The sequence below is a fragment of the Chroicocephalus ridibundus genome, chromosome 24, assembly GCF_963924245.1.
Source record: "Chroicocephalus ridibundus chromosome 24, bChrRid1.1, whole genome shotgun sequence".
Classification (NCBI taxonomy): domain Eukaryota; kingdom Metazoa; phylum Chordata; class Aves; order Charadriiformes; family Laridae; genus Chroicocephalus; species Chroicocephalus ridibundus.
The window spans coordinates 855174-879109 of NC_086307.1; the positions used below are offsets into that span (position 1 = coordinate 855174).

The 23936-nt window shown below is 52.0% G+C and overlaps 1 protein-coding gene across 2 annotated transcripts; it reads left to right on the forward strand.

The window, feature by feature from the left end:
- On the forward strand, positions 1-19851 carry LOC134526974 (electroneutral sodium bicarbonate exchanger 1-like). 2 transcript variants are annotated; one of them, XM_063359339.1, is made up of 25 exons: positions 1-149; positions 5489-5570; positions 6264-6398; positions 6843-6978; positions 7192-7352; positions 8255-8443; positions 8580-8668; positions 8799-8956; positions 9322-9409; positions 9790-9936; positions 10090-10181; positions 10668-10842; positions 10976-11109; positions 12013-12258; positions 12361-12466; positions 13386-13547; positions 14266-14379; positions 14719-14880; positions 15471-15722; positions 16489-16557; positions 17077-17250; positions 17350-17487; positions 17888-17985; positions 18496-18600; positions 19474-19851. In XM_063359339.1, exons 1-24 carry the CDS (start codon positions 105-107, stop codon positions 18581-18583), a joined length of 3240 nt encoding a protein of 1079 aa, XP_063215409.1. In that variant the 5' UTR covers positions 1-104; the 3' UTR covers positions 18584-18600; positions 19474-19851. The 2 variants fall into 2 exon arrangements, with proteins under 2 accessions (XP_063215409.1, XP_063215410.1); XM_063359340.1 differs by lacking the exon at positions 13386-13547.
- The last annotated feature ends 4085 nt before the right edge of the window (positions 19852-23936 follow it).

Below are 23936 nucleotides of genomic sequence, written 5' to 3' on the forward strand. Positions count from 1 at the left end.
AGATGGTGGAGCCGGTGTGAGCGGCACCGGGGCTGCAGCCGGCTGCGGCCCCCCCTGGCCCCAGCCCCGGGGGGGACCCCGGCCCCCCCCCCCGCGGCCCAGCCATGCCCGCCGGCAGCAACGAGCCCGATGGGATCCTCAGCTACCAGGTTGGGGGCGGCGGCACCGGCGGGGGGGCGATGCCCGGTACCCCCGATGCGGCCGGAGGATGCTCGGTGGCTGCTCACTGCGGCATTTCCGATGGCGGGGGGGGCACAGGGGGAGCAGGGGGTGGGGGTGCATGGGGGAGGCAAGGCGTCTGCACGGGGGGGTGCGGGGGGGGCTGTAAGGGGCGTGTGAAGGGCATCTGCAAGGTGGCGGGGGGGTAATGGGGGGGTAGGTGTCTGTAAAATGGGGGCCCGGGGGTGTGGGAGTGGGGGGCCAGGCCTCTGGAGGGGGGGTGCAAGGCATCAGCAAGGCATCTGCGAGGCGGAGGGGCGGGGGCGCGAAGGGGGGGCCGAGGGGTGCCCAAGGTGGGTGTGGGAGGGATGCGAGGAGGGGAGGAAGGCACTGGGGCGATGCCTGTTGGGGGGCTCCCCACCGGGCCCCCCCTCCCCGTCCCCTCCTCCGCATCTAGATGTGACCCTGTGGTGACGCTGCGGCCCTTTGGTGGGGGGACAAAGGCCACTGTCCCCACAGAGGCCCGTGCCACCCAGTCACCTCAGCCATTGTCCCCACCGGGCGCTGCGAGGATGCGCCGGGTGCTGGGGTGCAGGCAGGAGGCAGCTGGGTGGCCCCCCCTCTTTCAGCATCTCCTTGTCCTGGGGAGGGCCTGTCCGACCCCCCCGGCTGCACCTGTGGGACCCGGCTGGAGGGGCTGCTCTCGTTGGCAAATGAGAGGTGGGGAATTAATTAATCTGCCCTGAAATTAGAGCTCACGGGAAAAAGCGAAAGGAATTTACAGCTCTGCCAGCAAGGGATGACAGTCACGTCCTGGTGATGCTCGGCTGTGACCTGCGTCCCCCTCTCACAGCCCAGCTTTCGGGCTCCGGACACCCGTCCCCTCCCGTTAAGAGCACCCGGGTCCTGTCCCCGTCACCAGGGATTTGTCACCACTCGGATCCTGGCTCAGGAGCCGGAGGGGTCCCCATGGGGGGATGGTGCTGACCCCCACAAAGCTGCCGGGATGGTGGCTTCATCCAGGTGGGATGGAGAAGGAGAAGGGTGAGGACGGGGCCTCCTACTCCACTACCAGGTCAGCCCCCAATTTGGCCCGTCATCCCATTATAGCACCGGGGTCAGTGTTATTAATTACACTTCGGGCAAGATTAATTACATTAATCCTCCCTCCTGCAGCCGGTGGCAGGTCCTGCTCGCGTGTGACGGTTCGAGGGGCCAGGGTGTGAGGTTTCCCTGCTCGCACGGTGCTTTCGGCCTCCCCCAGCTCCAGGAGGACTCAGAGCTGGACCTGAACCTCTGCTTCGTGCTCTTCTTCCTCCTCAATTACACCAAAGCTTCCCCAGAGAAAGATTTTTCTTTCTCAACCAGAGGAGTTGCACTGAGGCAGGTGAACTGAGGCAGGGCATCCAAAAATCCCTCTCTCTCCTGCTGGGACAAAAAAATCGCAGCAAAATAATAACTTGGAGAAGTTTTATTGAGATGGACGCGGGGAGAGGATGCACCGAGCTCGTGGCACGAAGGGGTTCACTGCAGCCGTGTCGAAACGGGCTTTTCTCCTTTGCTCCGGCGATTTCTGATTTGGTTTTTACAAGCAGTAATTACTTTCAGCCTCCCAACAAAACCAGCTTCGAAGCAGCCACCCAGAGCTTTGTGCTTCGAAAATACTGAAGTGGAACAACCCTGTCTGCTCCAAAACTCAACAGTGAGCGATGCAAAGCTCGGCGTCCCCTTTCCCAGCCCCGTTGTGACGATTTGATGTTTTCCAGGTGCCTGGCAGTGGCGGAGGAGGACAAAGAGGGAAGGCAAAGTGTTTGCAATGCGGGTACCCATCCTGGGCTGGGATAATTTGCTTTTTGGAGGCATCTCTCCTTCCTGCTCCATCCCATCCCAAGCCTACAGGTCCACAGATCCCATAGAACTATTAAATCTTTAAATCCTCCAGCAATTTCCTCAGTGAAATAACCACTCCGAGCCCATTTGAGTGGCCTAATTGGGACCGAGAGAGTTTTGCTTGGGGCCGTTCCCTTCGGAGTCATCTCTGTGCGAGGTTTCGGGGATGCTGCCATGGCCGGGGAAGGGCAATGGGATGCTCGGAGCATCTTGCCCTGGACCCACTTTCCTCCCATTTTTGCTCCTGAAGCTTTAATACTAAATAATAAAAAAGCAACGGGGATCCGAGCTTGGATCCTGATGGGATTTTAACTGATTAGAGCTCGGTGTCACCTTCCTTTGCCGGGTTATTTTACACCACGTGTCGCCTTTCAGGGGCAGTTAACCTTTGCGCCGTGCAGCGTCGGGGAGGAAGTTCATTATAGCAAATGAATTTGTAGGCTGGAAATGAAGGATTAGCTCGGCTCAGAAAATAAAGTCGGGCTGGAGATAGCGGGAGGAAGCGAGGGGAGTAAAAAATGTCGCTTATCTGGACATTTCCGTACTGTGGCGGGACTCGGTCTGGCTAAAGGGGATTTATGGAAGCGCCAAAGGGATGGAGGCCGTGCCAAAGCCATGAAACGCCCTGATTTTATGCAGGAAATTTTGAGGAAAATCGGTTGCTGCCCTGTTGATGTCCCCAGGGGTTTGCACCTCATGTGTATTTTGGCAGCTTGTGCTTTCAAATACACCCAAATGCTCCTTTCGCCCCAGCAGGATGTGACGTTCCCACCCCATTTCTCCATTCTGGATAGTTTTTCCTCCAAACAGAGCTGGTTTCTCCCCATCCACTAAGTTTTCCAAGCGGGAAGAGTTTTGGGGTGCGTGGCTTTAAGTAACTGCCTGAGCGCGCCCCGGAGATTCCGATTCCATCAACGGTCACTTTTTGTTTACTGGAGCTGGTGGAGGCTGGGAGCCACTGGGCTGCTGTCGGGGGGTCTGCTCCCCTGATTGATCCGGAGGCTCAGTTATCCCCCCAAATCGGGCCACCGGCGTCAGGATGGCCTGGAACGGGGGTCACAACATGACACTTCTGGAGGAGTTACGGGTCTCACAGTCAGGGCTGTGTCGGGGGGGCCGGGCATCCCCCAAACAGGGGGAAAACTCCCCAAAATCCCACTGGCATTTTGTCGGAGAGCGGATGGACTCGGGGAGCGGGGGGGGATAACTGTGCCCTGCCGGGGGCAGGTTTAGCGTTGCTGGTGGGAGCGCGGGGGCAAAAGGAGAGAAGGAGACGTTCCCCGTGTCGCCCACGGGGACTTTGGGAGCTGCGACCCCCAGAGTCGCTTCATTTCTTCCTGCTCTGACACCCCCGTAACGCGCTCAAGCTTGAGATTGTATTTAAATTGTGATTTTATTTAAGTTGCAATTTTATTTAAATTGCGATTTTAGTTGAATTGCGATTTTGAATGGCGGTTTTATTTGAATTGCGGTTTTATTTAAGTTGCATTTTTAAGTCGCATTTTTATTCACATCGCAATTTTATTTTAATTGCCATTTTCTTTCATTTGCGATTTTAGTTAAATTGCGATTTTAGTTAAATTGTGATCTTACTTAAATAGTGATTTAAAGCGATTTGTTTAAGCCCTTCTGCCCCGTGCCTTTTCCGAGGTTGGGGTTTGGGTTTTTTTGGCATCCCCTGGGGCTTGCGGGGAGCCGGGCGCGTTGCTGGGACGGGACGGGGGGAGGGTGGCGGAGGCTGTCACCGGTGAGAGGACGGGGAAAGCCACAGGTGCGGGATAATCCGTCTGCCGGGTAACGCGGGCGAGTCCTGGGAGCTGGCGGGGAGGTCGCACCAAGTTGGCTTTGAAATTAGTACTCGGGGACCAGCAAAACTCCCTTCCTGGGACCATTCGTCAAATTAACTCGTCAAATTAACCGGGGAGCGGGAGGCGTGTGCGCTCCCGAGCATCGCTGCCACGCGGCCGCAGGTGACGCTGTTCTGTTGAAGCAGGAATTGGGGGATAAAAAGCAGATTTACCATTAGCGTTTGCAGCTTAAATCCTATTAAGTTATTTATGCTCAATATTTTTAATAGGTCTTCCCGGTTAGTGCATCATTATTAATACAGCGGGCAGGGCGGCGTTTGGAGTTTTACTTGAAAATTGCAGTTTCGGTTGTTCTGGGCTGTTTCGCAGTGCACGGTGCCGCTCTCGCCTCTTGAATTTCATCCAGCAGCCCTGTCGGTTCCCCCAGTTTTCTCAGTATTTCGCTCTTCTTCAAACTTCAGTTTCAAAAATCCAGCAGCTGGGTGTGAATCTCTGGTGGTTTTTTTTTTTCTTTGAACAGTTTTTGGTCATTGAGGATGGCAACCGATTTGCAAAGATGGACCTCAGCAATTCCATAGTCCCAAACCTTCCCCTTTGTGCCTTTACTAAAGGAATAATTTGAAAACTGATGGAAAGTAAGGGGTGTTTGGGCATTGTGGAGTTTTTCTTTGCATGGGTGAACAGATTTTGGTTTTCTTGGGTTAATTACTGTCCATGCAGGCAAGGAAGGAGAAAAAGAGCAGCAGTGATATATTTTCTTTAGTATTTCAGACATTAATAGCAGTTAAAAGCGCAGCCTGAAGAGGGGGAAAAGAGATACTGTTTCCTGGAGGCCCTCACGCTTGGTTGAACTGGAGTGTGAGATGTGGCTGGGTTTTTATTTCTTTGGGCGCAGTAATCCTGGTAACCCCCTTCCCAGCCCTGCTGGTGAGGGGAAAAGAGAAGCAAAAAGACTTATTTCTGTTTCTCCTCTAGTTCTTCTTTGTCTTTTGAGGCAGGCACAGATGCTCTTCCTGCGGCGCTGGCAGTGGTATTTCAGCCAAGGAGGGCATTAGCTCTCAGCCTTTGGCTTTTCCAAGGAGAAAAAATCAGGTTTTCTGTGGAAAGCCTGCAGCAAGAGAAGCCCCAGCCGGGTTGGGCTGGAGATGCTGCTTTGCCCTTGCGGGTTCTTGAGGGCCTTTGGAGGTCGGTGGTGGCCATGTCCTGTGGCCAGGTGCCATCTAGTGAGTCCTGCGGGTATCACGTTTGGAGACAAACTGGCTGCGATCAAAAGTGTAGGGTTGGGGTTTTGGTTTTTTTTCCCCCAGTTTGGAAATCCCGTTTTTTTATTTTTTAGAAAGGAACCACAAGAACAAAGCAGATGGGTTTTTTTGGCCTGAAACACTCAGCCCTCTCCCCCTGTAGTAAATACCTCCAGACTCACATTGTGTGCAACACAGGTGATGCTACGGGTGGTTTTATTTGGGTATGGGAAGAAAAGCTGCCTACAAGTCTGTGTTTTTGGGGTCGTGCCTAGAGGAGGAGGCAGGCAGAGGTGTGATACTCGCGTGGACGCTGCGGGGGTGATGGCTGGGAAGGACGTAAGGGAGCCCTCCACACCCAACTTCTACCTTCTTGTCATTGCTGAGCAGAGACACGACGAGGAGGCGGTGATTGACCAGGGAAGAACAAGCAACGTCGTCAACATTCACTATGAGAAGGAGGAGCTGGAAGGTGAGTCTCCGCTGAGACCCCCGCAGAGGGGCCACCAGCACAAAGTCCCTGCAGCGTCCCTTGCTCGGCGCCCACATCAGGTGCGGCAAGGTGTGGCGTACTTCTAAACGAATAAGCGCAGTTATTTTCACATTTTTTTTAATATTATGGCTTTTAAACAGAGGGAAAAAGCCCCTGTGGAGGCCACGGTGTGTCTTAGCCGTGAAGCTGGATAATTCAGGGCTTGTTTTCTCAGAGAGGCTGCCCTTGGCTTGGGGGGGTCAGGAGAATGATGGCTGCAGACGCAGGGCTGTGATTTTCATTTTTTGTTCTGGATTTTGTTATCATGGGACTGATTGGATCTTCTCTTGTCGCCTTGTGCCACACAAAGATTTTAAAAACAATTACCTTCTGTTGCTGCTTAATGAGCAAGTCTGAGTGTTGTCCAGCCGAAGCTGGAATCTGAGAAGAGGTTCGATACTGTCGGGGCGCTTTTAGATGACCCGAAGCCATCACTTGTTGCTCCGTTGTTGCGCAGTTTGAGTAAAATAGGCTTGGAAAAAAGGACAGGTCTGTGGCATTCCAGGATCCAGTGAAAATAAAATGAAGAGAAGTTGGTGTTTCCTCCTGGGGTGGCTGCACTGATTTAATCGTGGCCCCTGCGTCAACCATCTCTGCCATACTCAGAGTGATGCAAATGCCGCTTTTTCGCAGGCCACCGGACCCTGTACGTGGGCGTGCGGATGCCTCTGGTGAGGCAAAGCCACCGGCATCACCGACCCCACAGCCAGAAGCATCGGAAACGGGAACGGGAGAAGGACTCCGCCCCGACGGAGCAGGGCTTCCACTGTGAGTCCCGCCGCATTCACGAGACTCCCTGGGGCTACGTGGCTGCTGGGGTCTTCTGCGAGCAGGTCCTTGTGGCTAGTTTGTGTAGCCCGCTGTTCTGCAGAGGGAAAGTGGCATTATTTAGCAAGACCCCATACTCTTCTCGTTTATTTATTCTTTTTAAAGCAGTTAAGTGCATAATGGATTTAGGCTCATCTTCCTTAGAGGGATCCTGGCTTTAAAAATGGAAATGCGGGGAAGGAAAGCTGCCCATCCTTACGCAGAGGTGGAATTGATGCTTCTCCTTCTCCGTGGCTCTGTGCAAGCCTGGACAGACCCCAGGCAGAGGGGTCAGCTCAATATTTACGGCTGAAATGGTGCCAGTCCGATGGCCAGTCTGCGTGTGAGCGTGATGGGCTGAATTCAGGCGCGGTAACGGGCTGGGGCTTTGCCTTCTGCCCCCAGACACCCCGTCCCAGCGGGTGCAGTTCATCCTCGGGACCGAGGAGGACGAGCAGCACGTTCCCCACGACTTGTTCACCGAGCTGGATGAGATCTGCCTGAAAGAGGGCGAAGATGCCGAGTGGAAGGAAACGGCAAGGTAAATCCCTGCAGTTGGCTGCGGCGGGAGAGGAGTCCCCGTGCTGGCAGCACCTGCGGGCTCTGCTTTCTGCTCTCGGGGATGCGAAGCTGTTGCAGCTGCAGGTGCTGATGCGAGGAGCCTTCTCCTCTTGCTACCCCATAGCTCTGTCAGAGGGGTGCAGAGCTGAGGCTGTTTTCTTGCAATGGGGCTGATTGTGCCTGATGTCCACAGGTGGCTGAAGTTTGAGGAGGATGTGGAAGATGGCGGCGAGCGCTGGAGCAAGCCCTACGTGGCCACGCTGTCCTTGCACAGCCTCTTCGAGCTGAGGAGCTGCATCATCAACGGGACGGTGCTGCTGGACATTTGTGCCAACAGCATCGAAGAGATTGCAGGTACTGTGGGTGCCGTGTCCCTCTGGGAACGGCCGAGCTCCATTTGCTGCTGTGCCTTCACTCCCGAAACAAACCCTGCCCCTGGGTCCTTTTCCAGAAGTCCCGCTGTGTTTTTAAGTTGTTTTTGGGTGCAGACTGGGCGTGCAACGGGCACAGCAGCTTTTTCTTCCAATATGAGATCCTTTTGAAGGCAATTTGTAGGGTTGGAGAAGCGATTAGAGAATATTCTCCAGCCAGAAAGGAGGGTGCATCAGGGCTTAGCAGGCTGCTTTTAGAAATAGGGATTCTGCGTAAGAGCAGAATCCTCTTTAAATAAACTATTTATTACAAGCCATTTCCTTGCATTCTTTTTTTTCTCTTGCCTTAACATCCAGGATTTAAGAATTTCAAAGGCAGAGTTTGTCTGTAAGATGACCAAGCGGTGTATTTCTGTGGGGAAGATACTTGAAGTTAATTGAAAAAGCAGCTTTGGAGAAATTGTCTTTGACTGGCAGGTCTCCATTCAGCCCTTTCAAGAGCTGGAGAAGTCGGAGCCGTTCTTAGCACGTTTCTCCCCGGGCTCAGCAAATTCTATGAAGGAAACTCTGGGAAAGTCTGTGCTTATAATTTGGTTAAATGTAGAGAGTCAGACAGAAAGGCCAGATCGGGCAAGAAAATTGCATTATTTAGAATGGGAAATAATTATCGTAGCGAAGTGATGAATAAGCAGTTCAGTGATGTCTTTGAGCAAAAGGAAATTCTTGCTTTCGCTGCAAAGGCTGAACTGTATTAAAACGTCTTGCTGAGCAAGGCTGAGCCCGCCTCAGGGTATCCTGCATGGCGCAGCTTTCCCCGGGGGCTTCGGGCTTCGGGGTTTGGGGAGTTTCTGCTCTGACGGCTCCGTTTCCCTTCACCATCCTCAGATATGATCCTGGGCCAGCAAGAACAGTCCACGGAGTTTGACGAGCGCATACGGGCCAAAGTTCGAGAAGTGCTTTTGAAGAAGCATCACCATCAGAACGAGAAGAAAAGAAACAACCTTCTCCCCATTGTCCGCTCGTTTGCTGATGTGAGCAAGAAGCAGTTGGACCTGCACCCCCTCGACAAGTCAGGTGAGGGCTCCTGCAGGGCTTGGGCACCAGGTGCAGGTTTCTGCGGGGCTCTGGCCCCATGAGACTTGTTCTGGCAAAGAAGTGTCCCAGTTGCTCCTTGCCCATCTTTTCTGAGCATCTTCCTTTTTCCTACCAGCCCAAACACTCACTCCTCATCCTTCTCCCACCACTATAGAAGCTAAAAATGGGGTTAACCAGGACACCAATGCGATGGATCTCAGCAAGGTGAGACACTCGTAGCTTTCTTATGCCTTTGGGGCCAGATTTGCTCTTGCAAACTTGGCTGCAGGGTGCTGCAGAGTGCTGTGGGCTTTGCTTTTGGGGTAATCGCCTGAAAGTCCCTTCTCGTGCCCAGGCGGAGCTGCACTTCATGAAGAAAATTCCCATCGGGGCTGAAGCGTCCAACGTGCTCGTAGGAGAGCTGGATTTCCTTCGCCAGCCCATCGTGGCATTTGTCCGCCTGACCCCGGCTGTCCTCCTCTCGGGCATGACGGAAGTTCCCATCCCAACAAGGTCTGAATAAGAAGCACAAAGGTTTTATTTAAAAAAAACCACAACAAAACATCAAATTGCATCAGTTGGGCGTCCCAAGGGAACAAGGCCAGTGGGAGCAAGCACCTTTCTCCCACCCACATCTCCTTGCCTTCATTTCTCCCTTCCCCTCTGCAGCGTTTAAACCCATTGGCCAATTTTAATGAACGTTGGCCCAAAAATTAAATTTGCGATTGTTTTTGATGATTTCAAATTCATCACTGGAGTTGGTGAGATGATGTGTCCCTTCTCGAGCCATGCTCTGGGCTGGGAGCTCCTGGGGATTTCCTTGGGTGCCCTTTGAGCAAGGGCACGTTCTTCTCTCTCATTTTGTTTTTCTTGCCTAGGTTCCTGTTTGTTTTCCTTGGACCAGGAGGAAAAGCCCATCAATACCATGAGATCGGCAGGTCCATGGCTACCATCATGACAGATGAGGTGTGCTAAGAAGGATCTCAGGGTCATTTTTTGGCTTTCTTCACCTCTCGCTGTCTCTGTAGTAGTGAGGAAGAGGATTTGCTGTCCCAGCTGCCTGCAGGAGGCTAAAATCCCACCTGGGGCACTCGTCCTTCTCCCCAGGGTCCCCAGCACCCTGTCCCCACTGGTGGCATTGCCAGGGCCAGTGAAACTTCTCCGCTTTAAGCAAAAGGCTGTGGTGTGCCATGCGGGACGGCAGCCTCATGGAGATGATTACAAATACCATGATGTACAGATTTTGCCTTTTGGGATAATTATCTTGCGTTTAGCCAAGAGCTGATTGCGCGGGTTAGGACGTCTGAGATGGGTTGTCCTCTCACCAGGTTGTCTCCTATTGGCAGGTTTTCCATGATGTTGCCTATAAAGCCAAGGACCGGGCTGACCTTGTGGCCGGCATTGATGAGTTTCTGGATCAGGTCACAGTCTTGCCACCAGGAGAGTGGGATCCATCGATCCGAATTGAGCCTCCGAAAAATGTCCCTTCGCAGGTGGGTGCTGTGGTGGAGGGGGACGGGCAGGATGGCAGCCACGGCTGGGGATGCTGGCCAGGGGCCCAAATTCACAAGTCACATACCGAGACCAGAAGCAAAACAAGCCAGCGATTACAAATCCATATCTTTATTTTATTTCCATTCTAACAGGAGAAAAGGAAGATGCCAGGAGCTCTCTATGACAGTGCGTCTCACAGCAAGCCGGAGAAACACAGTGGTCCTGAACTGGAGCGGACAGGAAGGTATGAACTTTAATAGTTTGGGCTTATTTTTTTCTGTTTGCCTCTAAAATTTGAGCGTGCGCCTCCTTTCTAGAAGGTTTTCGGGGTTAGTTGGTAGAGTGAAGGGGCTCCACATTACCAGCTCGGTCCCCTGGGCTGGGCGGGTGGGAGATCTGGGCAGCTGGGCTCAGCCGCAGCATCATCGCACACAGGTTTTCTTGATTTGGGGTGGAAGCAGATTTGTGAATCCCTCCGGGTAGAGCTCTGCTGCTTCTCAAAGCGAGGGACTGTTGCAGTAAGAGGGGATGGGCTCTCAGGTTCCAGCTTTTTTCTTTTTGTTGAAGGGGTTTTTTGTATGCCTCAGTTTCTACTGGGTGTACCATGGGAGGAGGAGACCACTTCTTTTTAGCAATGAAGGTTACTCTCTGCTTGTGGTTGTCCTTCTGCAGCAAAGAAAACTTAATGTGGTCTTCCGAGAGAATGGTTTATTTTTTTTCCTTCCTCCAGGCTCTTTGGAGGTTTGATCCTGGATGTGAAGCGAAAGGCCCCGTGGTTCTGGAGTGACTTTCGGGATGGTCTGAGCCTGAAGTGTCTGGCGTCCTTCCTCTTCCTCTACTGTGCCTGCATGTCCCCTGTCATCACCTTCGGGGGACTGCTGGGGGAGGCGACCGACGGCCACATAGTGAGCACCTCTCTGCTGGGTGGCGCAGGGGAGGATAAAACTCATGCAAAAGTCCTGCTGCAGTGAATTTGCTTTGGGGTTTTTTTTCCCCTAATGGTTTATTTACTGAGTGCTGCCCCTCTTCCCCGGACAGAGTGCCATGGAGTCGCTGCTGGGCGCGTCCATGACCGGCGTGGTCTATTCCCTCTTTGCTGGCCAACCTCTCACCATCCTGGGCAGCACCGGACCCGTCCTGGTGTTCGAGAAGATCCTCTACAAATTCTGCAAGTAAGGCTGGCGGCTGCGGCCAGGGCCTGCGAGAAGCAGTGATGGAGAAAAGATGTTTTTCTTACGTTTTTCTTAGCGGTAGTTGTTAGAGTTGTCTCCTGTGTCACAAGCATTGCACACTGCTGCTTTAGTATGTGACGGTGCAAGAGCCCTCGGCTCCTGAAGGGTGGATGGGGTCGTTTGGGGCTTTTAGGGTTAAAGCCAAGCAGCGGGAGGAGGAGAAACCACAAGGATGTGGATGCCCAAGATGGGCTGCACAAGGAAGATGAGACAAAGCATTCTGGTTTGGGAATGAGGGAAGATTTGCTTTCCTCCGAGTATAAAACCGGGCACTTTTCAGCATGATTTTTGCTGGAAGTGGAAATATATTTTGCCCACATATACAAATAGTTTTCTGGTCAAATATTTTGAGTTTTGATGATTTTTATTGAAAAAGTAGGAGCTTTTCATGTGAAAGGGATATTTTCCATGTCCGTCTTTTTTGTTGTGACGACTTTGGTGTGAGATTAATCACCCTAATTGCAATTACGTTTATTATTAAGCCCCAACTTGCTGGCAGCAGGTGGGTGGAAAACCAGCCGGTTTCGATGTTAGGGCATCGGGGTGATGCGGGAGAGCACCACCTTCCACAACGGGGACCTGACCTCAATTAGCCTCCAAGACATTAACACAAGATAATTGTTAAATAATGATAATTAAATAATTGGCCTCTCTTCCTGTGGGCCCACACCCTGCACCGCAGCCCCGAGGCTGTCTGTAGCAGTACATGGAAACCGCATTTCCCATCCGCAGCCTTGACACGCTCCTAAATTGCTCCCAATGCTCCCAACTTTCCCCGAAGGCAGGGATGGTGCAGAGCCTCTTGCGGGCCTTTCAACCCTTTGTTTTATTGTGGTTTCCCAGAGACTACACGCTCTCCTATCTCTCTCTGCGGGCGTGCATCGGGCTGTGGACCACCTTCTTGTGCATCGTGCTGGTGGCCACTGACGCCAGTTGTTTGGTTTGCTACATCACCCGCTTCACCGAAGAAGCCTTCGCCTCCCTCATCTGCATGATCTTCATCTATGAGGCTCTAGAGAAGCTGAGTCATCTGCGAGAGATCTACCCTGTGCACATGCACAGCAAGCTCGACCTTCTCACCATCTACTAGTGGGTTTTTTCCTCCTAAAATGCTGCTGCCCCTTGGCAGGAGCTCAGGGCTGCACCTCCACTGCCTTTCCCTTACCCCTCTCTTGGCTTCTCTCCTCCCAGCTGTAAGTGTGAGGCGCCCACCCATCCCAGCAACGAAACCCTGCGTTTCTGGGAGAGCAACAAGATCAACGTGTCTGGCATCACCTGGGAAAACCTCACGGTGACTGTAAGTGCCCCGAGCCACTGCTTCCTCGTGCTGCGGCCACAGGGTCCAGGGGCATTTGCGTGGTGCAAACCTCAGAGCCCTTCAGGTGATGACGGGCTTCAAACTGTGGTTGTGCTGCTCTGGAAAGTCATTACTTAGATCTAACGTGTGGTTTTAACCCGCTTGGTCCTGGGAAGGAGAGTCCACCTTGTCCAGTGCACCTTGTCCCCAGCGTCGTGGGTAACAACTGTCATCCTCTGGACAGTATTTCTGACCAGAAGGGAGGTTAAGCGGGTGCTTTGATTATTGTAGAAGTTGGAGGACTTAAGTTTATGCTTGAAGGTAGTAATTAGCTTCCTTAATTGGTTCCTAATAACTCCAGGCCTCGCTTTCTTACTCAGCACTGTCTGAAGGTGCCTGCATAAATTTGCATGTCTGAGCAGCCTCTTGGGCTGCTGTTGCTGGAAGCAGAGCCCAGGCATAGGACGGGGGGCTCTTGTGGACATCTTCCTCCCCCTGTGACCATGTCCTGTGAGCCCTCCACCGGGAAGGGACAATTTGTCTCTTCTCCTTTCCTGTCATGGTTGTCCTAGCCCTCCTTCCCCGCTCCCTCTTTCTCTATCCCCAAGAGTTTCCAGTGTTTCCTTCCCCTCTGGTGTCTTCTTCATCCATGGTGACCTGCCGTTCAAACGGAGGATGTGCCATGGGTCTGGTGTCCCATCCTATCTCTTCTCTCCGCTCTCCTCTGTGTAATTCGATAATGTCCTGGTTTGATGTGTCACTTGTTCAGCTGCTGCCGCTCATTAAATATAAATCTCCATTGTCAGCAGCAGTTACAAGGTCATGGATCTTGGACCAAGATCCTCAAAATCCCCCAGTTACCCCAGGTTTCCTTGCTGCATGTGCACTGCCTTTGTGTGCTGACGCTCTGTTTCCCCAGGAATGTCGGTATTTGCATGGAGAGTTTCAAGGACCTGCCTGTGGACACAATGGTCCCTACACGCCTAACGTCCTCTTCTGGTGCTGCATCCTCTTCTTCTCCACCTTTGTCCTGTCGAGCTTATTGAAGAAGTTTAAAACCAGCCGTTACTTCCCAACCAGAGTAGGTAGAAGGTGGTGGCCAGCAGCAGTCTCCACACTCACTTCTCAAAATGGCTTTCCTGGAGCACTAAGGAGTGTTTGCCACCACTTGGTCAAGCTGGGAAATGTTGACCTTGAAGGCCAAGCTTGGATGTCTCTCACTTATTTCTATGAGTGCAAAATGATCGTAGCATTTCCCACTTGCCTCGCCACCTGCCCCAGAGCGATTTTTCGCTCAGGCAGTGGGAAATCAGGTCTTCCAAAGTTGGGTTGGGGTTTTTTTGTTTTGTTTTGTTTTGTTTTGTTTTTTCCACCTTCTGTGCCTTATGTGCTCAAGGGGACAGTTGATTCAAATGAGGAGCTGCCGTAGAAAAAGACACAAAAGACACAGTTTCTTCCTTTTGAGGAGCGAATGATGCCTCAGTGCCTTATTCCCATATTAGCTGTGAGTGTGACTGTAGTGGCAGACATCCGTTTCCTTATTTTTTTAATATTTACTTTTTTTAAGGTTTGAATTAAAACAACACCTTTTCCACCTAATTAAACTTTTTTTATTGTCTGACGCTAGATCTCACAGGGACAAACACAGCAACAGTATCTAACCAAGGGATTTGGCTGCATGTCCTCAGAGTGGTGGGATTTTGTTAACCGGCTTTAATGTTGTTGATGTCCTTAACTTTTCCATCTCCCGTTACGGGCCTGTTTGTGATGCCCCTTTCAGCTCTGGTTTCTTGCCCCAGGTACGGTCCACAGTAAGTGACTTTGCTGTTTTCCTCACCATCGTCGTCATGGTGCTCATTGACTTCATGATTGGGATCCCATCACCAAAGCTCCACGTCCCCCATATGTTCAAGGTAATGGGGGGTTTGGGCATGGAGCTGGTTCCAGCCCTTGGGGATGCCACAAGGTGATGCTGGGGCAGGACAGGGCTGAGCCTGGAGGAGATGCTGGTGGCGGTACCATCTCCTCTTCCACCTCCAAGTGCATCGTTTCCTTCTGGAAATGAGAAGACAGCCCCAAAACTAGATCCCTACAGGAGAAGTGTCTCCTGTTGGAGACAGCACCGCTGGACCCTATGGGAGAGGGTGACATGAAGCCAGGGCTGGGAGATGCTCTGGCCCAGGGGTGGAGAGGAGAACCAAAGCCAGTGCAGTGGCTGGCAGTTGATCCTGATGTTTTGTGCTTTGTCGCAGCCTACCAGAGATGACCGCGGGTGGTTCATCAACCCCATAGGACCCAACCCTTGGTGGACAGTGTTGGCTGCGCTCATCCCAGCTCTGCTTTGCACCATCTTGATATTCATGGACCAGCAGATCACTGCCGTTATTGTGAACAGGAACGAGCACAAGCTGAAGGTAAGGGTCTGTGAGAGACGACCCTGTCCCCAGCCCACTCTGGGCTGCAGGCGCGGGGAGAAGCTCCTGTTCCAAATGCTTCCTGAAGGAGTTGGTCTGGGACAACGTCAGGCGGTGTGGCAGGATGCTCTCCTGGATTAATGATGACACAGGGAGCAAATGACAAAGGAGTTCAGATGAGCAATCTTTCAGAGGAGCAAATTAATCTTAGAGCAATATAGAAGTGTGTTTCTGTCTTAAAATGTCAGCAGCAGCTGGGGGAATGAATCGTTTTGACGTGCTGCCAGGGATAACTTGGAGTCACGTCTTTCTTGCAAGTGGTAGAAATTTCTTTATGAATGAAAAAACAGTCAGGTTTTTTTTGAGAAGTAGATACCGCACAAAACCCCCAATACACTTTGTCTGAGCTCCTGCCAGATTTTCATGCAAGGCGCTTGCGCAAAGGCTGCATACATCCTTGTTTGGTTCTGATTCTTATTTTACATTTTCAAGAAGGTGGCTTGCGCTCGAGTAGGGTTTGAGTCTGACTTGCGACATTGTCCTTGCTCTTGTGCTGCGGGATGCTCTGTTCCTTGTTTTGCTCCCCACAGAAGGGATGCGGGTACCACCTGGACCTTTTCATGGTGGCCGTGATGCTCGGGGTGTGCTCCGTGATGGGGCTGCCCTGGTTTGTGGCTGCGACCGTCCTGTCCATCACCCACGTGAACAGCCTCAAAGTAGAATCTGGCTGCTCAGCTCCAGGAGAACAACCCAAGTTCCTGGGGATACGAGAGCAGAGAGTCACCGGCTTGATGATCTTTGTGCTCATGGGCTGCTCCGTCTTCCTCACTTCGGTGTTAAAGGTAAGAGGAAAATGCAAAACACCCAGCAGGGAGGTTATACAAAAATAGTCCCTTCTCTCCAGGCCTGAGTGGTTCGGGAGCGGAGGAGGAGGAGGAGATCCCAAACCTTGAGGCTTGACCCATGGTGGGAACCAGCCTTGGTTACGCTTTCCAGCCCTTCAGAGCCCAGTTTGGGGTGCTCGAGGCAAGCAGGCGAGAAGACTGCTTTAGTTTTCAGGTGTCTTTCGGGCCCACCCGTGTTTATGGGTTACAATTAAGCAGATTCAGACCAGCACATCTGCTCTCTTTCAAGCAGGCAGCGCGTTAGCGGTTGCAATTTCCTCCCCCAAAATACCTCAGGACAGCCGTTCCCGGTAGCTAAACACACTGAAATCATCCCCATGGGCTTCCCTGTGTGTTCCTCCCACAAACTAATCTCATCTCTAGGCTAAAAGATTTTGCGTGTTGCCACAAGAATATGTAGAATTGGTTTCCTGCCGTCACAGAATGCGGCATATGGTAGCATGGGTGAAATCACCTGTTTTCCTCCAGCCTTTCTGGAAAATAGGATTATTCTAATGAAACGTAACTCAGAAGCTCAGCCTAAAGCACAGCACACACTCATTCGCACGCACAAAATCTCCAATGGTTAAAATCTGACACATCTTTAACCCTGTGGAAACTGGAGAGTTTTATGCAATTTTAGGCAGTGCCTGTAGAAGAGAGTGTTGATACTGAAACTGTGGTTTTTTAAAAAAATAAATTATTGCATTCTTTTTTTCCCCAGTTTATACCAATGCCTGTGCTTTATGGCGTCTTTCTCTACATGGGTGTGTCGTCACTCAAAGGAATTCAGGTACGGACTCTTTTACAGCGTGCAGCGTGTTGGCTCCCTGCTATTTCATCTCCAGAGAAGCAGGAAAAAAGCAGTGGTATAGGAAAAAACCTCTCCCGAAAGCAAGCAGTGACGGTATTTTGTGTAGAGAAAAGCTTGGTGGAGGCCCGGGAGGTGCACGGGGCTGGGAGGACCAGGCACGTTCAGCGCGCTCTGTTGCGTGGTTTAGGGCAGGTCGATGTTTGATTACGTGAAAGTGGGGGAATTCAGGGCAATTTCTACCACCGGTGGAAATCCTGGCTGGGGGATTCAGCGTGCCAAGAAATAACGTGGAATAGTTACAATTCGGTGGGCAGCTCTCATGGGCAAGCTGGTTTATGGAGGGAGCGACGGGCAAATGGGTGCTGCTCCCAGGAGGAACGTAGTGGGATCCAGGATTTCTCATTGCCAGCGAGATCCCGAAAGCTCCCTCCACGTCTCAGCAGGGCCAGAAACTTTCCACAGGCCCAAGGTGCCAACTTTTCCCCTTTTATTTTGCAGTTCTTCGATCGCTTGAAGCTGTTTTGGATGCCGGCGAAACACCAGCCGGATTTCATCTACCTGCGGCACGTTCCCTTGCGGAAGGTGCATTTCTTCACCATGATCCAGCTGATCTGCCTCGTCCTGCTCTGGGCCATCAAGGTGTCCCGTGCTGCCATCGTCTTTCCCATGATGGTAAGAGCCGGTGCCGCTCGGCAGCGGGAGGTTTGGAGCATTGGAATGAGACGTAGCATCATCTCTGGCCTCACCGCATCTTCCCTCTTATTTGTGAAGGTTTTGGCTCTTGTTTTTGTCCGCAAAGTGATGGATTTCTGCTTCTCGAAGAGAGAGCTCAGCTTTCTGGATGACCTTATGCCAGAAAGCAAGAAGAAGAAGTTGGATGATGCCAAAAACGAAGCCAAAGAAGAGGAGGTAACGCTTGCTGCGTGCTCGGGGCTGGGCGTCTCCCTCGGGCTCTGAGATCGCCTGTTTCTATCTCTGCTTGTCTTAAAAAGGTCAGAACTCACTAGAAATAGATCCTGGTAGCCTGGATCCCACATCGTAACCTTTTTTTCCTAAATTAGCAGTGGGCTTAACACTTGAATAGAGGTATAATTTTTGAAATGAGTCATTTATAATAAATATTATTGTTTAAAAATTTGCTCATAATGGTGTTTTTAACCCCTCAAAATGTTTGAAGGGAAAGGCCTTTGCCATGCCGCACTAACAGAAGGTCAGAAGGAGAGCACGGCGTGCAGCGTTTTGCTGGGTGTTTAGTTTATCTCCTCTTTGATCAAAGGCACAGAACTTGATTTGTCCCTTTTTCTGTCAGGAATCCCAGAAGATGATGGAAGCTGCTGCTGCAAATTCAATTCGGCTGCAGCTGGGGAAGACCAGCAACTTGGATATCCCAAAGCAAAGCAGTGACAGGTAAAGCCCCACCAAGCACCAAGACCCCCGGCAAGACTAATTTTAAGGTTTTTGGCACAATTTTCTCCACTTACATCTTCACTGAGCATCCCATTGGAATGCAGTCAGCCTGGTGGGAAACGCAAGCGTAGGGGCAGGGCTGCAGGAGGCGACGGCAGGGCTCTGCCGCCAAGCAGCGTGGCTGCACAACTCACCTTCGACCCCCAAAAACTTGCATCATCAGTGACTTTATGGTACCTGGAGAGTCTCATACTTAAAAATGAGGAGCTGCAGGTACGATCTGTACCAGCGGTGGCTTAGGGAGCCCCACTCCGGGGCTAAGCACCAGCAAGAGCCTTTGCACGGGGCTGCAGCTCTGCAGCTCTCAGGCTCGTCCCCCAAAACTCCTCATCCGGCAACACCTGCCGAGCTTCGGTTCTCCAGACCCCCCCGTTCCTCCTGCTGATGCTGATGGACTTGGCGGCATCAGCTCCCACCATCGGGGATTGCTATCGGAAATATTTATTGCAGGACTGATCCTTCTGAGATCAATATCTCGGACGAAATGTCGAAAACAACGGTATGGAAGGCTCTCACTATGAACACGGAAACGCTCTGAATCCGTGGAGGAAGGAGGTAAAGGATTGCGCGTGAACGCGGCCCTGCTCCTCTGCCGGTGCTGGCACGTGCCTACGGGTCTTTTTGCCAGCCACGCCGAGCAGTCGGCCCATCCCTGGGAACAGGCGGCGTTACGGTGTGAGGAACCCACAACAATTTCTTGTCATTTGGACAATTATTCTCTCACCCGATGGCCCCTCCCCACCTGGGACGGGGAACTGGGGAAAAACAAGGAAATCTGAGGGACGAAATATAAACAGATTTAATAGAATAATACTAAATAATTGACATTAATAACACTAAAGAACCAGTATTGATCCCAATACCTATATAAAATACACAAGGACTATCCCCAGCCCGTTCTATCGTAGGAAGCCGGGCACTCCGGGCAGGGGACAGCCAATGTGGGACCCTGTGAGCGCTGCGGCTTTGGGAGGAAGGGAAGGGCTCGGGGCTCCGGCACCGGGGCGAGGAGCACTCGGGACGGCAGCCAGCAAGGGGGAGAGAGAGAGAGGGGAGAGAACTCCTCAGCAAACTTCCTAATTTCTATGGAATGTGCCGTTCATGGTATAAAATAACCCTGTTGGCAGCTTGGGGCAAGTGCCCGGGTCTCGCTCCTCCTTGTCCCTGCACCTGGCAAGCTCGAAAAAGGCCAAGACCATGAAACCCGCACCCCAGAGCTGGTGATAAAGTAAATATTTCCACCAAATCAGACACTAGAATCTTCTAGAAGTGCAGTTTTCCCAAGCAGTAGAAGGGAAGTCAGCCCTGTGTTGCTCAAACCAGGACGGACGGCGAGGACCGCGGCACACGAACCAGTGTGGTCCCACCATCGGGGCAGCAGCCGGCTGGTCCCCCGCTGACGATGCTCTCCCTCTTCCCCCCTCCCAGTTTTCATGTTTAGGAATCTTGACCTTGAAGGAGAGGAGAGAGAACGTGACTCAGGGATGTGCCAAATGCAGACACGGGGAGAAACCGCTCTTTTTCAGTTGGAGGATTCCCATTTAAGCCATGCCGATGTTTTCAGCTGTCCTTGGTGTGCTTCAGGCGTTCCGTATCTCTCCACCAGCAAACTGAGGTGCACATCACAGTCCGTGGGAGTTCGCTGTTGTTCCGCCTCCGTGTGTACGTGCGTGTGTTGTTGCGGTTTTGTAGTGGTAGAGGGACTGCTACCGCTTTATCATTTAGTGCTATTTTTTTAATATCTAAGTCCTCCTCTTCTTTCTCTCTTTTTTTGTTCCAAATATAAACTTTGAATGTACAAAATCATTTGCTGGTATATTTGACGCATTCTCCACTTTCTTCTTCATCAGGACCAGGTTTTCGCTCTGGTTTGGGGTCCTGCCTTCAGTTCACTCTTGTGTCTCTTACCGGTAGGAGAGGGATTGCCCTCGGTGGTGGAGCAGCCTGGAGCGTCCCAGCGGTTGGGCGAAGGGAAAGGAAAAGCATTTGCTTGCTCCCTACGCTCCGGTTTTATATTGGTTTTTTGGGGGTTTTATTTTGGTTTGTTTTTTTTTTTTTTTCTTGCTTTGGCTCCACCATCAGCCTGGAAGCTGGAAAATGCAGAAATGCCACCGTCTTGTCCCCTGGCTGTACATGGCTATAAGGGAGCACTTAAAATCAAACACTTTGGTACGCCTTATGGTTGCAGGAGCGGCCAGGTGGGACCTGGGGCTCTGCGCCTCTGCTGCTCCTCCACGTCCCTTCCCTTTCCCTCCCTGGCTCCCTCTGGTTTTTAATTCATCTCGGTTCCCTGCAAAGCTTGGGGTGGCCAGGGATGGGTGGGATGAGCCGGGAGGAGAGTGGGAAGGTGCCTTTCCCTCCTCCCTTTCCCTGCCCCTTTGCAGGAAGGAGCTGTTGGGCAGAGATCGTTCTCCTGCTCCCGTCATGTTTCTGGGGGGTCGTTGGGCTGCAGTGTCACCCCGGCAACGTGGCCGTGGAGCCCCGGAGGAGAGCACAACCCAGGAGAAAAGGTCCTCTGCCAGCACCTGCTCCTGGCGTCTGCCACCGGTGGGATGGGTACACGAACCCTCCTGCCGTCATCATGTCCCATCCCCTGCGGGAGCCTTTTCTGCATCAAACCAACCCAAAACGACAAGGGCGAGTCAGTGCTTCTTGCCAACTGGTAGGGGGAAGAAAAAAACCAAACCCATAGAAATTTGCTCTGTAAGTGTGAAAACAGCCCATCACCAACAATCAGATGGATTTACGGGATGGGGTTTCGCCAGCTGCTGGTGCCAGCGCGGCACGGTGGCGGTCGGAGGGGGCAGGAACAGGTTTTGCTCATAAGAAGGAGGGGAGGCAAAAGCAACCGGCTTGGAGGAAGGGAAAGGGGCAAAGCCGGGGTTTTCTTGCTGCTGTTCCACCATGTGCGTCCCCTCCGGCTCTCCCTTCCCGCAGAGGAACGGCCAGGTGCAGGAGAGCCCCCGCCTTTCCACCCTCTGGAAAAGAAACTTTAATTCCCGTGATGTACGTGCGCGAAGGCAGTGACCCCCCAAGGCTGCGGAGCTGGGTGCTCGCGCTGCCAGCCCCATCGCTGCCCTGCCCCTAAAATGGGATTATACAGTTCTAATGTAGGACAACTTGGTTTTGTTTTTTTTCCTTTTTCTTTTCCTCTCTGTAAGGGGAGAGACCGGGCTGAACTCGGCTCCCTCCTGGCAGGGACCAGGGCTGGAGCCTGGGCTTGTTTTTGGCACGTGCCTGGCATCCCTCCAGCCTGGAAAGAGAGGAAAGAACGAAAGAACGAACCCCACCCTGGAGGGAAAACGGGGCCGCTTGCAATGAAGAGGGGGCTGGGTCTGGCCCCGCAGGGCTCTGCGTCGCCGCTGGCCGCGGGGGAGCCTGGAGAGCCTTGGAATTGCCTCTGTAATTCCGTATTTAAAAAGCAAACCAGGCTTCCTCGGCATGCCCACTGCAGCTGTCTTCGGCGTTTGAAGCTTTGTTTTTTGCTATTTACAGGGCTAGATTTCTTTTTCTTTGTTTATTATAATTTTTTTTTAATTAAATGAAATAAATTATTTAGTGACGTGGCTCTGGGCCACCTAAAAGGCAGTTGTAGCCCTTGGGGCTGCCTGTGGTCCCAGCGCTGCGCTGCCTCCCCCCGTAACACACCAGGAACCCGTGGACGCCTCCTTATTTTGGGAGAATTTAATATTTCCCTGTGCGGAGGAGAATTATATGGGGGGTGGGGGGGAAACCCTCCGAAGCTGCTCCTGGAGTCACTTTAGGACTAAAAGGAATACCCTTGAAGTGAGGCGCAGTGCTTTACCGGGCAGCAGCACCCTCCCCGCCGACGCGGGGGGCGCGGGGCGTTTTCCTTGTCTTTGGTGCCTTAAAACAGTTCCCCAAATCTCCTGTCGGCCCCCGCAAAAGAAGTTTCCTAAAACGAAGTGCATGGAAATCCCTGAGGGGGGCGGGGAGGGAAGGATGTGAAAAGGTAATAAATAAGGTGCTGGCACTTCTTTTTTTTTAAATTATTTTATTCCCCCCCGCCCAGTGCGCTACATGTAGAAACACAGAAATTATTTTTGTTCTGGAGATGCTGAAATATATTTATTTTATTGTACGAGATGCTCTAGTTTGGAAACGCTCCGTGTTGTAAACTAAATGCGGGTGGGGGGGCGGGGAGAGAAAAATCCACCAAGTGAATCTGTGTTATTTATCACTTTGAGTCTTTGTGTGGTTTTGCGTTTGGGTTTTTTTTTTTTAAAAAAAACATTTGTTTTATTCTGGGCTCGTTCTGTGGAACTCCAGTGACACAAACCCGCGGCGCCGTCCCGTGGGTCCCGTCGTGGGACGTTGCTGTTGACTGACGGGTGCCGCCCGCCAGAGCCGCCTCTTGTCTCCGATTTTTCTCGTGTTGCCCATGGAGCGTAATGGGAAAATAACGGAATAAAAATCTCGTTTGTCTCATGGTGCCGCTCCCGAGTCTTTGGAGGGGGGAGCGGGGGAGGAGCCTTTGTAGCTTTTCAGGGGGTTTTGGAGGGGACGGGGGAGTGGGCAGCGCGGGGCTGGGGCAAATCCCGTCTCCCCGCGGCTTTGGGTCAGGAACCAGCTGACTGGGGAAAGAGTCGGAAGTAACTCTTGGGATTGGGTTTAAAAAAAATAAATGTAAAATGTAATTATTTGTATTTTTTGAATTTTGTATGTTTTGAATTTTGTGTTTTTTTGAATGTTGTTTCTTTGGCGTTGCGAGCAATTGCAGTGAGCTCTGTGTGGCAGGAGGGGGGGGACAGCGGCGTCACACGCGTCCCCTCTGCCAGCGCCTGCTGGGGCGCGCGGGGAGCTCAGGAATGGGGCTGGGGGCATAGAAATGGCCCCGTCCAGAGCGAGCGGTTCCTCCTCCCTATGTTTTTGGGTTGATTTTTTTTTTTTAACCATTTGCAATAATTAGATTAATTAGGATGAAATTCATGAAATTAAAGCCAAAGATACTCTAGTTATCTTTTATATAGTTGTTGGGGTTTTTTTCAAATTTCTTTCAAAATCCCCTCTGGCACAGGTCTGTGGGGTCAGGCAGGCGCGTCCCCATCGCCCTTTCGCCTAAAACTCAAGGAACTGAGAGAAAAATGGGGCACTTGAGCCAAGCGGGGGCTCGGAGCCTGGTGCCTCAAAATCCCTGGGCATGGGGATCCCGATGGGATGCTCAGAAAAGGCTTGGAGAGGTCAGAAACCAGCTGCCGGATTTAGCGAAGGTTTTATTGCAATTTAGGGAAAGCTGCGGCATCCGCAGCAGTTACAGAGAAAACGGAGACGGAGCAATAGAGGTTTGAATAGACGCCGATCCATGTGGGAGACATTTAGGAGGCGTCAACTGGGAAACTCCAACGGATAAATCCTTCCTGCGGAGCATCCGATCCCCGGAGGGGTCTGACATCCCCAGGCTGACGGTGCTGGAAAGCCGATGCCTTGATTTGCCGTTTAGTTGTACCTTAAAATTCAAAAATAATCAAACACCACACGCCTTCACGGAATAGAAGCTCTTCCTAAAATCCCTTTGCGGAGCTGTGGAACAGGGGCGGTGATTTTCTCCTTTGCGAAGGAGCAGCCGCTTTGCTTCGAGGAGACCGAAACACGGTCAAACCCCCTAGAAATGCAAACGATCCCGCCACGTTAACACTGAAACGAAGTGCAAGATGTCAGGACAAAGCCTGGTGAGAACAAAACAGCCTCATTCCATCGTGAACTATTAAATCCCCCGCCAATAGCTTAATTTTCCTTGTCTTGTTTTATCGGAAATAAACACCAGAGACTCCACCTGAGCCAGGGAAAGTGAGAAGCAGCATCAGGCACAGGGAGCCTTTGCACCGAACACCCCGATTTGCGGCTCCGTGTTAAAATCCCTCATTTATTCA

Coding starts and splice junctions, on each gene's coding strand:
- LOC134526974 (XM_063359339.1), top strand. CDS start 105: ATGCCCGCCGGCAGCAACGAGCCCGATGGGATCCTCAGCTACCAG. Junction 6,979..7,191: donor GAGTGGAAGGAAACGGCAAG/GTAAATCCCTGC, acceptor TGATGTCCACAG/GTGGCTGAAGTTTGAGGAGG. Junction 17,488..17,887: donor ACGAAGCCAAAGAAGAGGAG/GTAACGCTTGCT, acceptor TTTTTCTGTCAG/GAATCCCAGAAGATGATGGA.